Source organism: Lacerta agilis, chromosome 7 (assembly GCF_009819535.1).
Source record: "Lacerta agilis isolate rLacAgi1 chromosome 7, rLacAgi1.pri, whole genome shotgun sequence".
NCBI classification, from domain to species: domain Eukaryota; kingdom Metazoa; phylum Chordata; class Lepidosauria; order Squamata; family Lacertidae; genus Lacerta; species Lacerta agilis.
The window spans coordinates 10,123,941-10,138,895 of record NC_046318.1 but is presented as its reverse complement, the minus strand read 5'-3'; the positions used below and the strand labels follow the sequence as shown (position 1 = coordinate 10,138,895).

The 14,955-nt window shown below is 41.1% G+C and overlaps 1 protein-coding gene across 2 annotated transcripts in view; it reads right to left on the bottom strand.

Moving 5' to 3' along the window:
• Positions 1-14,691, bottom strand: part of ELP2 (elongator acetyltransferase complex subunit 2) — a 38,756-nt gene extending 24,065 nt beyond the window's left edge. For both annotated transcript variants that reach the window (XR_004427004.1, XM_033154361.1), the window contains exons 1-8: positions 14,531-14,691; positions 13,578-13,656; positions 11,369-11,439; positions 8,227-8,383; positions 6,659-6,736; positions 4,258-4,322; positions 3,069-3,135; positions 1,638-1,781 (exon numbers count right to left, since the gene is read on the bottom strand). Coding sequence is in view for 1 of the 2 variants with exons in the window: in XM_033154361.1 (XP_033010252.1) it covers positions 1,638-1,781; positions 3,069-3,135; positions 4,258-4,322; positions 6,659-6,736; positions 8,227-8,383; positions 11,369-11,439; positions 13,578-13,656; positions 14,531-14,662 (793 nt within the window). In the remaining variant the exon portion in view is untranslated. The remainder of the gene's footprint in view (positions 1-1,637; positions 1,782-3,068; positions 3,136-4,257; positions 4,323-6,658; positions 6,737-8,226; positions 8,384-11,368; positions 11,440-13,577; positions 13,657-14,530) is intronic.
• Between the last annotated feature and the right edge of the window lie 264 nt (positions 14,692-14,955).

Below are 14,955 nucleotides of genomic sequence, written 5' to 3'. Positions count from 1 at the left end.
TCCTTCCAGTAGCACCTTAGAGACCAACTAAGTTTGTTCTTGGTATGAGCTTTCGTGTGCATGCACACTTCTTCAGATATCTGAAGAAGTTATCTGAAGTTGTTATCTGAAGAAGTGTGCATGCACACGAAAGCTCATACCAAGAACAAACTTAGTTGGTCTCTAAGGTGCTACTAAACAAACTACAGTTTTGCGTGGAAAAGCAAGGACAGTATGGAGTTATGCTAACAAACTGTCAAGAAACACCCAGCCATCGTGTGGATAGCTCCACTTTGCACAGAGAATGCCACAACAAAATGTGAAAGCCAAAGTACGACATCATACATCACTGAGCCCCTTTAGAAGTTTGTTTGGGAAATTGAGATAAGATGGTACAGCATCACATCTGCAAATCCTGGGTTCAGAATGCAGGTACGCCTCTCAAATATACACAAAACGTAGCATCCTATTGATAATGGAGATATGTGCAAAGAAACTAGCTTCCATTCACAAATATGTCCCACTAGACTGAACTGATTCAATATATTTCTCTGTGCAATTTCTGTACTCTACTGCTGACTTGGCTATACAGTAAAAGGGACCCCTGACCGTTAGGTCCAGTCGTGGACGACTCTGGGGTTGCGGCGCTCATCTCGTGTTACTGGCCAAGGGAACCGGTGTACAGCTTCTGGGTCATGTGGCCAGCATAACTAAGCCGCTTCTGGCGAACCAGAGTAGCACACGGAAACGCCGTTTACCTTCCCGCCGGAGCAGTACTTATTTATCTACTTGCACTTTGATGTGCTTTTGAACTGCTAGGTTGGCTATACAGTAGGAAAGGTTAAATCCCTGCCCAGGAATAGGAATGGATGATGTAATAGGAGTGGGGTTTATGAGATTATGAGGTTAGCTGAAACAAAGCACCTAGAAATGCCACATGTCTCTTGGCCCTTTTGCTAGTAGTCATACAGGATGAGTTCAGTGAATTATTCTCAGGAAAGGAGAATCCAAAACGCAAGAATGGCAAACCAGGAAACCAGGACTTATGTTCACGTGTGGTGGAGGTGTAAATATGTAAAAGAAATTTGGCAAAGGGTGTTTAAGGAGATAACAGAAATCACTGGGTTAAAGCTGACTAAAAGTCCAGAGGTAGCATTATCAATTTATGATGGGGTGGAAGGTTCGCAAACTATGAAGGACTTGCTCACAAATTTATTGACAGCTGCACAAGATATTATAGCTAGGAAGTGGAAGGGGCAAGGTGAATATAAAATGAAGAATGGTATAAAGAGGTGTGGGATATAGTTATTAATGATAAATTAACATGTGCTATTAAGGTAAGACGGAGAATATGCAGGAGAAATGATTTCGAGGAGATATGGAAGGTATTTGTAGAATTTGTACTGTTAAAACGGAAAGGGGTCAAACTATCGCAAGAGGTGTTGAAATTTTGGGAGGTTGTATAATGACAATGGAATGGTCAAGTGGGTGGGGTGCACATTTTTATTATTATTTATTATTATTTTGTCAAAATAAAAAATAAAATGAAAATGAAAAGAATAGCAAACCTCAGGTTCTACACTTTCATTTAACCATGCTGACGACAATTGCATACTGCCTCAGAAAAAGCAACTTCTATTCATAAAGCACAGACTCACCACTGTCATTTTTCACGGTGAAAATGTTCTCCTTCAACCTTATAGTGTCCTCATCTTGGGTTTCCACAAGCAACGAAGTTGCATGCATCTTCCAGATCCTTATCAGACAATCCTGGGAACAGCTTGCCAAGAAGAGATCTCCGTCTTTTGCAAAGTTAAATAAATGAAAAGCAGGAACATTTTAAAAATGGGAAGTTCATTGCCCAGGGAAATCAGTATTGCCATGAGCAAGTTCCTAACGAATACCAAAATAATTACTTTGCTGTAGCACATGTCAGCACCATTCAGTGTGGAGAGGGATGAACATTACACTGTCATATTAGCTACAATACTGAAGAAATAATCTAAGGAAAGCTCTGTAGGTTGGAATACCTACCTGAATCTAGGTTGGAATAGTTTGGCAAAATCATCGGTTTGTGGAAAGATAGTGCTACGTGGTTTCTCCGGGGGGGGGGGGGGGGTTCAGTATCTTCTAAGATTCTCTAATTTCTTACATGTGCTACACAGAGCAAAGCTGTAAGTTATGGGCAAGGTTACATATATGCCGAGATTCCACGGGGGAGCAGAAAAACCAGAGAGAGTAGAAGTGGGCATAGAATCCAATTTCCCTAGAACAGGGGTTGGCAAACTTTTCCACTGGCGGGCTGGATTGCGCAAGCACGCACGCACACACGCCGCTCTTTCCCCGCTGGCTTTTGGAGCCATGGTGGGGGAGGGGGAGGCGTCTGTGGCTTCCTGTTGGCTACAGGAACTTCCTGCAGCCAATAGGAAGCCGTGGCTATGTCCTGGAAGTCAGTCCCTGCACAGAGCAACCGGCGCAGCACGCCCGTTTAGCTCCGCGCAGGAACTGACCAAGCAGGCAGCAAGGGCTGGGGGCCGGTTTAACGACCCCCTCGGGCCGTATCCGGCCCGTGGGTCGTAGTTTGCCGATCCCTGCCCTAGAACCTCAGTTACCATTTTTAAGAAGCAAGTGTTGTGGACGTGGTCCTTCTAGGCCAAGCACCTGCATTGGAAGACACAACTGTCCCTCTGAGGCTGAACTTTAGGAAGCAGGCTACTCCAGACTGAAAGGGCAATTCCTTTACATCACTATCCAAAATGAAATCCTTGCCTATTCCATGATATAGTCGAATCCTCTGAAATTATCTTTCCCTATTAGCAACATCACCTTCAAAATGTGAAGAAAATTCATACCAGCAGAATTATAAAAATAAATATCTAACTAAAGTGTTAAAAATTACAGCACTCTCATTATCAAGTTCTGGCATCCTACTTGTTTCTGCATGCTGTCCCGCTGGGTCTCAAATACTATGCTTGCATATATGAAAGGGGGATTAAAACCATCTCAGATGCTTGGCTTTTCCTACTAATCTTGCTCTGTATGGCACATTAGATTATTAAAAATGCCTTGCTGCTGCATGCCCTACCTACCGCAAACTGCCCATTCGATCCCTCTTATCCAGTCTTCATGGCCATGGAGCAGCAAAGTGTTCTGAAACTGAAACAAACCAGTATCCTTATGTACCACAAATATCTGTATTTTGATGCTCCGCATTACAGCCTGAGGGTTCTCCTGCATTCAGCTTTGTTGCTATGAGCTCAAACAGCACAGGGTGCATTTTGTCAGCCTCAGCTGGTTCACCGGCGAGGTCAGAGTCAGCCATGCCCTGGTAACCTCTCTCGAATGGATTACTGTAACACATTATACATCGGGCTTAATTTGAAGATTATTCAGAAGCTTCAGCTGGTACAGAATGCAGCTGCCCAGATTCTGACAGGCAGGGCTTATTTGAGACAGCTCCAATGGCGGCCTCTTCAATCCAAACTCGATTCAAAGTGATTTGGGGACCTGAAGAAGTACCTTCTCAGATAGCTGAGGGTTTTCTCTCTGTTCCCTCTTCATTTAAGACGAAGCAGGAGACAATCACAAAGAGGACCTTTTTGAGCTTGTAGGATGCCTTCCCCAGCAAGGTTGCATTCTTTCAGGTGCCAGGCAAACCCACAGGCTTTTAAAGCTTGCTGTCTTATACTCATTTACCTGAAAGTAAACTGTATTGAACACATTGGGACTTGCTTCTGAGTAAACGTGTATAGGGTTGCACTGTTTGGCATTTAAAAGTATTTTTGAAGGCTGTTTTTATCTGTCTGGCTGCTTTTACTATGCATTCTATTGCATTTTTATATTTTTAATTCTGTAAACCACACTGCAGCCAAATTCAAAGAATGGTGGTATATAACTAATTGGAATAAACAGGCACATAGGTCATCATAAGTTGGCAGGCATGCTGAACAATTCCACACACACAACCTGTCTATGATGAATGCTAGCACAGATGTCAATTAACATCAAATATGAACTGGAAGGAACATAACTAAACCCAAAACACATTATTTGTCTAAGCTGCTCAAAATCCTCCGAAAAGAATGGGATACAAACAAATTAAAAGTCATTTTGAAAATACAATATAAAGGCACACCACAGCAATATTTGTAAACACTTCTCCCACGTATTCAACTTCATTTTTCCTACCTTCATTTTCTCCCGACACAATCACAGTCACAACAAAACACCAAAAAATGACATACTATTCATGGGATAGGAGACAGAAGCAATAGTTACCTGTCCATCCTGCTGCACATATAAATGAATTTTGCAGTCATCCCCACCGCAAGCCAGTACCGGTACTGAAATGGCAAAGCAGTCATTGGATACTTACTTGCTGTTTCATTATTATTTCTTTAAACAGAAAAATAAAATGGATACAAGAGAGTACACCACAAAGGAGGAAGGGGGGGGGAGCGAAGGAGCCTAAGGCTGCAATCCAATGCCAAAGTACCAAGAAGCCAGCACACCTTGAATGCTCTGGGACAGGGGTAGGCAAACTAAGGCCCGGGGGCTGGATGCGGCCCAATTGCCTTCTCAATCTGGCCTGCAGACGGTCCAGGAATCTGCATGTTTTTACATGAGTAGAATATGTTCTGATATTTAAAATGCATCTCTGGGTTATTTGTGGGGCCTGCCTGGTGTTTTTATATGAGCAGAATGTGTCCTTTTGTTTAAAATGCATCTCTGAGTTATTTGTGGGGCATAGGAATTCGGGTTTGTTTTGTTTTTTCAAAATATAATCCAGCCCACCACATGGTTTGAGGGACAGTGGACTGGCCCACAGCTGAAAAATGTTGCTGACCCCTGCTCTGGGACTTACTTCTAAGGGTATAGTTAGAGGTAAGTAGCCGTCTTGGTCTGCCATAGTCAAAACAAAATAAATATAAAAAATCCTTCCAGTAGCACCTTAGAGACCAACTAAGTTTGTTCTTGGTATGAGCTTTTGTGTGCATGCACACTTCTTCAGATACAGACGTGTGCATGCACACGAAAGCTCATACCAAGAACAAACTTAGTTGGTCTCTAAGGTGCTACTGGAAGGAATTTTTTTTAATTTTAATTTTGTTTTTTCTAAGGGTGTGTTACACAGTTCCAAGACTATGAAAAAACCCCTCATAATCTGTAGATTATCCAATGCAACAGTAGTTATAATTTCAAAAATTTCAAAAATAAGGAATTATGCTGCTCTCCACTCTGCTAAAAGTCAAATTACAAATTTTTTCTGCCTTTACCTTCCCCTTCCTATATTATGCTCCTGCACTAATGTATCTATTTACCCTAGGGCAGAGGATGGCTTCCTGGATCTCCATAAACAGGACCATGAAACACATGCTGAGCCTGGGATGAAGATAATATATCAGGATGGTCTATGCATCATTCCAGTGTTTTGGAAATCCAACTCCTAATGAACAGAATCACTGTTTTATATGCATGTAACCCACATAATCCCAGTACTAAAAGGTACTTTAATACAACAGGTAAATGGCAACTCCTAATTGATCCTGACACAACACCAATAACTTTCCAACATATTCACTTCCACTTCAGCAATTACCTGCTCATCTGCAAAGAGTTAATTTCATAGGTATTTTCTCAAAAAGGATAATGTATAGATATTGACTTAAAAATACAATAGAACTTAGAAGCAGACATTCGCTACTAAAGACTTGGGTCAAAGGGAACTTTAAAACGTATCCTTCTGACAAGTCTGATAATCCCAAAAGTCAGTATTGATTTTGGCATCAGGCATAGTGGATACAATCAGAAGCGTCCAGCTGAGCTGAATTTATTTGAATGGGCTCTCTCCCAGACCCTGCACCACAATCCATTTGCAGCAAACATGGGGATACTTGGTTGCAACCATAAAGGAGGTACCATTTTCCAATAAAACACACAACATCTGGAGCAGATATCCCTCCTCTCCATTCCATCCTTCCACATTCCACCCAGCAGTGACGAGGTAAGGGAGAGGTGTGCACAAACCTACAACTCCTGCATCACTGAGAGGCCATCATTTAAATACACACCAAGCAATAAATTGTTTTGTTACCATACCACCATTAATATACATGGTGCTTTAACAGAGTAATAACCAAAAAGACAGGGGGCCTATCCCAAGGCAATTGCCACCTAACATTGAACACATGGGAGACAACAGAGAGAAGGGAGGAAGGTGAAGACAAACAGAGGGAGAATAGCCAGCATTTAGGGACAGAATCACAGCTCAGATGACCAACTATGCAATTTTTGCTTGCATTTATTCTCAAAACATTGAATGGAAAGCTGAAAGTGGAAAAGTAACATTCACTATCTCCTTTGATACATTTACCAATAAATGTGGTGCACACAAGAAAAAAATATGTTTCCTCTAAACATATTGAGCAACATGGCAAAGAAAGCAGTACTGAAGCCAAATGAGTGTCAAGTCACACTGGTGTGGGTGGGTGTCAAAATGGGAACTCATAGGGACAGATATTAGGAGCCCAGTACTGCACTTTTGAAATATACTTTAAAACAAAATGTTTGAGTCAGGCTTTGAAATTTGCTGCCATCCATCAACTACATTGACTAAAATGTTTAAGACACCAGTTAAGCATTCCTTTAAATGATTAAACAGTTTCACAGACACACTTACTGTTGCTGTCTGGCAGGGAGGACAAAGAAACATCCATAACAAATCCATTTCCAAATAGCAGCGTCTGAAGACATTTAACTGAGAGGGAGAGAGAGGGAGAATAGTTTTGCACACCAGCAGTCAACATGACAGACAGCCAATGTAGAACCAAAGAGATAAGCTGCTAATTACAGCTACAAAGAATTAAAACTCACCCAAGATTAACCTAAAGGATTATACATCATAAAGAAATGCAACAGAGAAACTGACTCGGGTATAGAAAAACTGATAAGGAGAGGTTACAGTAGATCAGAATGAAAGAACGACTTGGCAATGTCTCCTTTAAACTCACACTGACCTTGGCACATTGAGAGGTGGTTCCTCATCTCAGAGGGACAAAATTCCTCTACTTCCCTTATTATAGGAAACAATTCTAAGGGCTCATGCATTGTGGCAAGTAGCAAGGCAAGTGACGTAAAGGTTCGGCATAACGCAACATAGCTATCGCCTTTGCCCTTTTCTTTGTCAAGATGTATAGTTTGTGGGAATCCCTTGCAGATGACTACAGTGCCTGGAGACAGACAGTCAGGTCATGGACCCACAGCAGTGACTAGAGGAGGAATGACTGCTGGGAGGAGCACAGAGGGAAGAAACGCCATGGTGCATCTGCAGCAGCACAACCGGACACCTTCATCTGCCCCAGCTGCAACAAAACATGTCTCTCCCCATATCTGCCTTTACAGCAAGAGCGGGCACTGTAACTTTCCAGTCGTTTGACTTCGCCCCCAAAGGCACACTCTTCCATTGTCTGAGCCTTATTCAGTGTCCTGAATGCTTGAAGAGGCTCTCTAGAATATACAAGCTAGCCTCTCTCCTAGATGCTGATGCACATACCAGCCATGACTCCTAACTTGACATGCCTTAAGTGGGGCATTCATGTATGGAGGTACACACACACACACAGGGCTCAAGGAGGGATCTGGTTTTTTTTTTTTTTGTTCAGGCTATGGGTCCAGGATTCCATTTCAATATTAGCTACCCAGATGCCTTGGAAGCTCACAGGTACAGCACGAAAGTAATTGCCATCCCCTATGGCTTATCCTCAATCTCTAGCACTTAAAGGTATACTGTTTCTATTAGCTATAATGGCTAATAATCATTAACAGACCTATCCCCCAGGAATTTGTACAATATTAATTTGTCCTCCAAGTTGATGAAAGTATGACTATGATTTGTGTTCAGCAAGCCTAATTATAATATTGAGAACTTCTGTTCTAACATATCCTGAATACTTTCCTAACTTTGACTATCCACTGGAATGTCACCTTTCTGCTATTTTAAGTGTTTTTCTATCACTCTTCAGTTATATTCCCCGTTAGCTTTACAAAAAGAAAATAGACACACCAAAACTGTTTTAAAAAACATTTTTGCTAGATAGACAACTGGTGGCTATTCTAAACCAGTGTATTCCAACAGAAAGAAATCCAGATTCTCCTAAAGATATGGATACATGTCACTAAACCTGGCTACATGAACATGAAGACACTTCTTGAAAGAATCTGTTTACAAAGCACAATAGAGAAAGTTACCTTCTGTTCCTTGTTTGGACCAGATTCTCACAGTAGAGTCAGAAGCCGCAGAAGCTAAAAGTATATTTAACTCTCCTGTAGACTCATTCGTCATGTAAACAGCATCCAAAGAGCAAACTGCTTCAGAGTGGCCTTCAAGACGAGTGCAGTTCACAAGCTAAACAGAACATTATAAGATTACACAAAGGAAGGACAAGAACCTTGAAGTCCAAACCAAGCTGCCATGCAAAGTGTGCAGTTTTCAAAACTGTCCAACTACAGAACTGCTAAAAACTGTTAACAGAAGTGAAATACAAAAGCTTTAGTTGAGAACATTGGTAAGCAAATTACATTGCTCTCATTTTTGTCCAGGGCATTAGAAAATATGCACTTTATACAACATTCTATTTGTAATCTATGCTGTTCTGTGCTCTAATACAAATTAGAACTCTGTTAAGTTCACAAAAAGCAACATCATTGGGTTTTTCCATCCATTTTCTAAATCTACTTTAAATGGCTTGGTATATGACAAAAATAATAATAATTAAGGTTTAAACTAAATTGAACACAATGGAAAAGCATTCAGGCAGAACAGAAAACAACTGAAGGGTAATATTGATTAAAATAATTTTATTCCAAATGCTATCAGAAGGGTCATTTAATTTCACCTCCTGTATAGCACAGGGCAAATCCAATTTGTTTTCTGTGGAGTCCTCCAGGTTCCATTTAGTTTAAGCATTTCTTTTTATAAGAGAGTATAATCTCAATTTTAAAAAACTATAAGCACTTGACTATACCAGTTCACTTAGCCTTCTGTTTCACCAGCTAATAACACTTTTACAGTTAAGTACATGAAGTGCTTTGCAATCATTGGGATTGTGGACATACCAGCCATTTTTCCTGGAATATATCCTCAAAATAGCAGGCACAGCTTACACCTCATCCTAATAGTATTTCTGATAGGGATCTACTTCTAGGTGCTTTTCCAGGCAAGGTGGTACCTCATTAAAGAGGTATTTACTTCCACCGCCAGAACATTGCCTCCTTCAGTCTGTAGATCAAGATAGTGGAAGGAGAAAGATTTCGGGGTGCCATTTCATATTCAAGCTAGTCACGAGAACATTCATGGTTGTGGAAGAGATTCGACCTCACTGCCTTCAGATTTGCAAGGAAGCATCCCAGCAATTTGTTTGCTCACAAAGAATTCCTGCATTTCAGCAAAGGAATTTACCATGCCAGGTGGATCAAAAGTTTGTTTGTCTACTACAAAGATGTAAGACTCATGTGGATAGAGCCTTGATTATTCCTCACCCCTCACTGTTACAGAGAACCAAGACTGAACGTCACTGAGATGTGCACCTGCATCAGACAGGTGATCCATGGTGATATATGGCTGGATAGAAACTCTCTCAAGCCCTCTAGCAATATCACTGGTTTCTTATTCTATGTTGTCATGAAAAGCTATTTTTTCTTTATTTATGTAGCTAAATTACAGTGACAAAGGAAATCTCATTCACGCTGAAGTAACACTGTAATATGTCTTCTTTGCCGTATCAGGTACTAGGTTCAGGAAAGAAGGAATTATCTCATCATAAAGAAAAAGAACACCACAGGTATTCCAAATTTGTGTTGGGTCGAAACATAGCATTGGTATATCATGATAGAAATCAGGAGTGGGGAACCTTTGGATCTCTAGATGTTGTTGAACTACAACTCCCATCATCCCTGGCCACTGGCCATACTTACTAGGGCTGATGGGAGTTACAGTTCAGCAACATCCGGGGAGCCAGATGTTCCCCACTCCTGATATAAATTCTCAGCCTGAAGTATTTCTGGGTGGCACTAATTGTCCAGTCTGTGGCAGGTGCAAAACTTGAAGAGACAGGGCAAATTGGATTGGTGAATTTGTGACGTTTATGTAATTAAATATGATACAGTAAACAGGACGGGAGCAAATCTTTTCTCACAAGATGATGTAAGACCTGAGTCTTGGCAGAAGTGGGCGGAGGATGAGGAAAGAAACACCAGCTGCAGCTCACTGCCTGCCTTTCAACCCAGAAATCACTATTTAAAGAGAACTGTTGCTGCAGCCCTTTTGCTCGAAGATGCTCACTGGTGTTTTTCCTCGGTCAGTCAGGAGCACAGAGACGAGTGAGCCCAGCAAATCCTCCTCCGTAATCCTCCCTAGTAGCCCTATCAGCCTTAAAGCCTGTGTTTGGACAAGAGGGCAAGTCAGACTCCAGCTTGTTTTGTCTTTAGTGTGACAGAAGCAGAGGAGGAGCACTGCAGAAACTTTTAAGCAGCATGTGTGGCTCATTTATGTCAAGCCATAATTTATTTTAAACTATGGTTTAATTGGCATGTGAACCACGCCCCTGAGTTAAACAGAGCTGTGGCATTAAGGCCGAGTACTAGGCATGTACTGTATCACACCTAAATAACCACAATTTCTTCTCTGCAATCTCTTCTCTGCTAGGGCAGTGTATTTCTGAGTTTCCTTGTTAAGCACAAAATGTGCCATTGACTGCAAATTTCAGCTTCCTCAGAATCTCTGGTATCATTTTAGTAAACACACGTTTGCAGGCCTTAATTTAGCAAATATAAGTGTGTACTGTAGACAATGGATGACAAAACCTAAGAATCCAGAGAGATAACTAAATACGATTTTCAGTGGGATGGGCTTCCAGAATTGATATACCTTCAGTCTTCCAAAAGACAGCATACGTGGAAAATTTTACATAATACAAGCACATTTGTTCAATTGTGCATAATGTAAACAGGCCACAGAATTCTGTTTTGTTTACAGTGCAATCCAAAGCAAGTTTGCTTGGAAACAAGTCCCACTGTCCTCAGAGGCACTTACTGCTTAGGAAGTGAATATAGTATTGCAGCCTTAGTATAGATTTCCCCCCTTTAAACCAAGTAGTACACAACACGTTCAATGGCAGATTCTTGAACAGATCTTTCACGTTCATTGTGATGCTCTTAAATTTTGAATCCAGATTACTAGCAATGAATTTGTTGCAGTATAGAATTGCTTAGTACAATAGTTAGAGTGGAAAGAATGGAACGATTCAGAAATCGTTCTAGTTTTCATTTTTTTAAGGGGGGAAATCACACTTACAATTGTTTTATTCTCACATATGACAATCACTCTACATACCTTCTCATTTTGTGTTTCCCAAAGAATAAGTAGTTTGTCAGACCCTCCAGAAATTAATTCTGTTTCATAAGCTGTGAAAGGGGAGGAAGGGAGAGGGAGCGAAAGGTTGAACAAGGGAAAAGTTGAATAATTCAGATTCAAGATTACTTTTGGTTTGTTTCAGTGGCAATTCTTCCCAAAGGTCAAAATCTGCAAATAAATTACTTTTTTTAAAAAAAAGCACACATACACTGAAGTCTGTAATAATAGTTTCAATTTCTTCCTAGGTCCCATCTTTCCAACAGAGGAGAAAGTAGGGACACTTGCAATTCCACAAACAGACTCTCCTTTACTTTACTAGGAATTCACCTGAATTTGTGGTTATCATCAAGCGCGAGGTCTCATGTAATTGTAAATTCTCAATTCCCTACATTTACATTATATATAACTTTTCATTTTCACAGTGATCCTCGTGGTTTTAAGACTATAAACTTTAAAGAACCTCTTTCATTTCAGGAGTGTTTAACTCTACTCTAGCTAGCACTCTTTTAAGCTGCATTTTTGTTTTGCAAATGGCAATATGTACAACAGAACTAGAACTGTAAAATGGTAAAGAGGCCTCACTTTAGACACCATTAAACTTTATACTTTGTGCCTTTCCTCCTCAACTTGAAAACTGGGTCTGGGTACACAGGTTAAGCTGATGTTTTAACTTGAAATACAGAATTGTGTCCTGAACACGTTTCAAATTCTCTTGGGATATCTCTATGCTCAAGAGACAATCGCCCAAAAAACAAACTAAAGTACTAACTTTGTTTGGTCACCTAGGACTACATGGTCTTAAGATATTTAAAATAAAATAACTTAACATAAAAGACCACTGGCCATGCTAGCAGACAGCTGGACTCCTTGCCCTCTACTGTATACTGTACAGTTATCTTGAAAAAGTACAGGGAGGAATAAATTTCAAATGTAGATCATGCCCACCAGAGGGCACTGCAACAGCAACAGTCATAACCCAGGTAATTCTTCTGGCTTACCTAGCAGTGCAGAAAATGCAGATCTATGGCCTGTATTCAAAGAAATGTGTAACTATTTGTATCTAATAAAGTATTGGACTTGCACTTCTCATACATCCTCCATGACATAAAACAAGTCACATTTGAAATGGAGTTTCAAAAACTGTGGTTCATAAGGCACAGGAGTCCACTGTTCAAAGAAGGAGCAGGAAGAGTCAAATATCCCACCTAGTGGGTCTAAGCATGTTGATTCTCTTTGCACCCTGACTTGTGTAACCAAGCTGGCAGGGCACAACAGCTTTTCATTTTCTCCCCTTCATGCTTCCCATTGCCATGTATTATTTCACAAATAAATTAACTGTATCCCCAAATATATTAATTACAACAATGACAATATAAAACATTTGATAGCCAAGTAAAAGTTGTGTGGTGTGTGGAAAAGAGAGGCAATTGCTGGCCAAAAGCCCCAGGCGACTTCCCATGTAGCCTGACCATAGCCCCTGACCACTATTAAATGGGCATCCTCTCCCTTTTATTATGCACCTCAGCAACTTTCTAACAACCAACTCTTCTGTGTCCTATAAAGTACAGGTGAGGTGCACAAAGTCTCTCTTGCTGTTCACACTAGGCTGGTTCAGACGCAATGCCAAACCATGGTTCGGTGCTATGTGAAGAAAGACCCTTGAGCTTCCATGCTCCCCACTTACCTCTCGAGCACACAACAATTCTCTGCCTTCCTTCTTAAGCCCAAACCTGGCAACTATGGTTTTAACCACTGTAGTTTCTGAACCTGGTTTTCATGGAAAGCACAAACCATAGTTTGTCACTTCAGACAAAATGACCCAACTACTGGTTGCCTCAAATTGGAAAAGGAGTAAGAGAATTGTGGCATGCAAGGGCAAGTAGGAATACACAAATCCAAATGTCTCTAAAGGCTGATTTACACAGCATTAAGCCTTAGTTTGTCATTGTGAAGTCTCTCAGTTTAAGTGCAATACTGTCCACTCTAGAATTATAGTATCTACTGATTGCATTTCAAACCTGCTTCCAACTCCAACATCCCTATCCCATACATCTAAAATGGATTGTAAGTTCTGAGGTAAAAAATATCTTATCAGTCCTCTGTACCTATCCAGGTGCATATCCACAGCATTATTATTTTTTAAAAAAACACTCCGTAGAAATAGATCTCTTACTCCAATTACACTTACATCCATCTTTTCTGCGAATCCATTGAACACAATTAACTCTTCCAGCGTGTCCATTCAGTGTGCCAACTACTTTTCTTCTCTGAAAAAAAGAAATACACAACCAAAATTGTCTTAAGTCATGAAAGCTTGGGGTGGGGTTGAGCAGAATTCTGTTAAGGAAAAGTTATTTATGGAGAGATGCTCTCAAAGAGGCTATTGCAACATTCTTTCAGTAACCGCATTAAAAGGGCAAAATATTTCAGATGTATGTTAGAAAAATTTAACCATTCAGTAACTGTAAGCAGTCCGAATGCTCCCTAACTGGCTGACACTAGCAAAACACAGAAACCACAGGCCATATTCACAGGTGGAAACCCATTACTTGTTAAATAGTTACACCTTTCTATTATGGGGTTGATGACTCACACCTGAATCTGAATCCAGGTGAGGCGAGTATTTTGGTAATATGGAGCCCTCAGGGAGGACAAAATTTGGAGTCCCCACACCTTAAATAGTTCTTATTTTCAGAATAATTCATTTTGGTACAGTTGCTTTTTATGGAACTTCCCGGCAGGTTGAATAAATATAGATTAATAATCATTATCATTATTTAGCACCCGTTTTTGGCTCAGCGCCCTGAGCGAGGGCAAAATTTGTGCCCCATCCCACCCTCAGTATTTATTTTCACAACAATTCTGTTTGGCACAGCTATTTTTTAAAATGGATTTTCTCAGTAGCCGCCCGTATAAATATAGGCTTTTTTATTTTTTATTTTTGCGCCTCCTGGGTTTCAAACTTGGGCTTCTACAGCTGCTGTCGGACTACAACTCCCGCCATCCCTGACCGCCGGCCCTGATAGCTAAGCATGATGGGAGTTGTAGTTCAACGGCAGCCGGGCCTCCCGAGTTCGGAAGCACCACCCTAGCTGAGAAAGAGCGAGGGGGAAGCCTGTGGGAGAAAGCCCGCTGCCTCACCTGCGGGTCGTAGAGGACAACCGAGCGGCACGAGCCGAAAGCCACGAGGCCGCCTCTCCCCCAGGAAACCACTCCGGGTCCGGCTCGGTTGGCGCAGCAGGCGACATGGCACACTTCGAAGGGCGCCGCCATCTTGTCGCAACCCCTTGCCTTCGCTACGGTAGGTTTTTGCCTCAAAGCGGCCGCCGTAGGAAGGAAAAAAAAGAACGCGAGGAGGGCGGGGGAGGCAGCGAAGGGTTGCAGAATTAGTATCGGCTGACGTTGCTGGTTTAAAAAAAATGTGCATATATTAGATTAGAATAAGAAAATAAAACAAAACAAAAAGCAAGGTCGGGTGGCTAGAGGCTTCCTTTCCTTGCAGGGTTTTAAATGTTTGGGATGAGTATACCAAAACTGCAAAAGAAACCAGTTTAAATATCTCATTT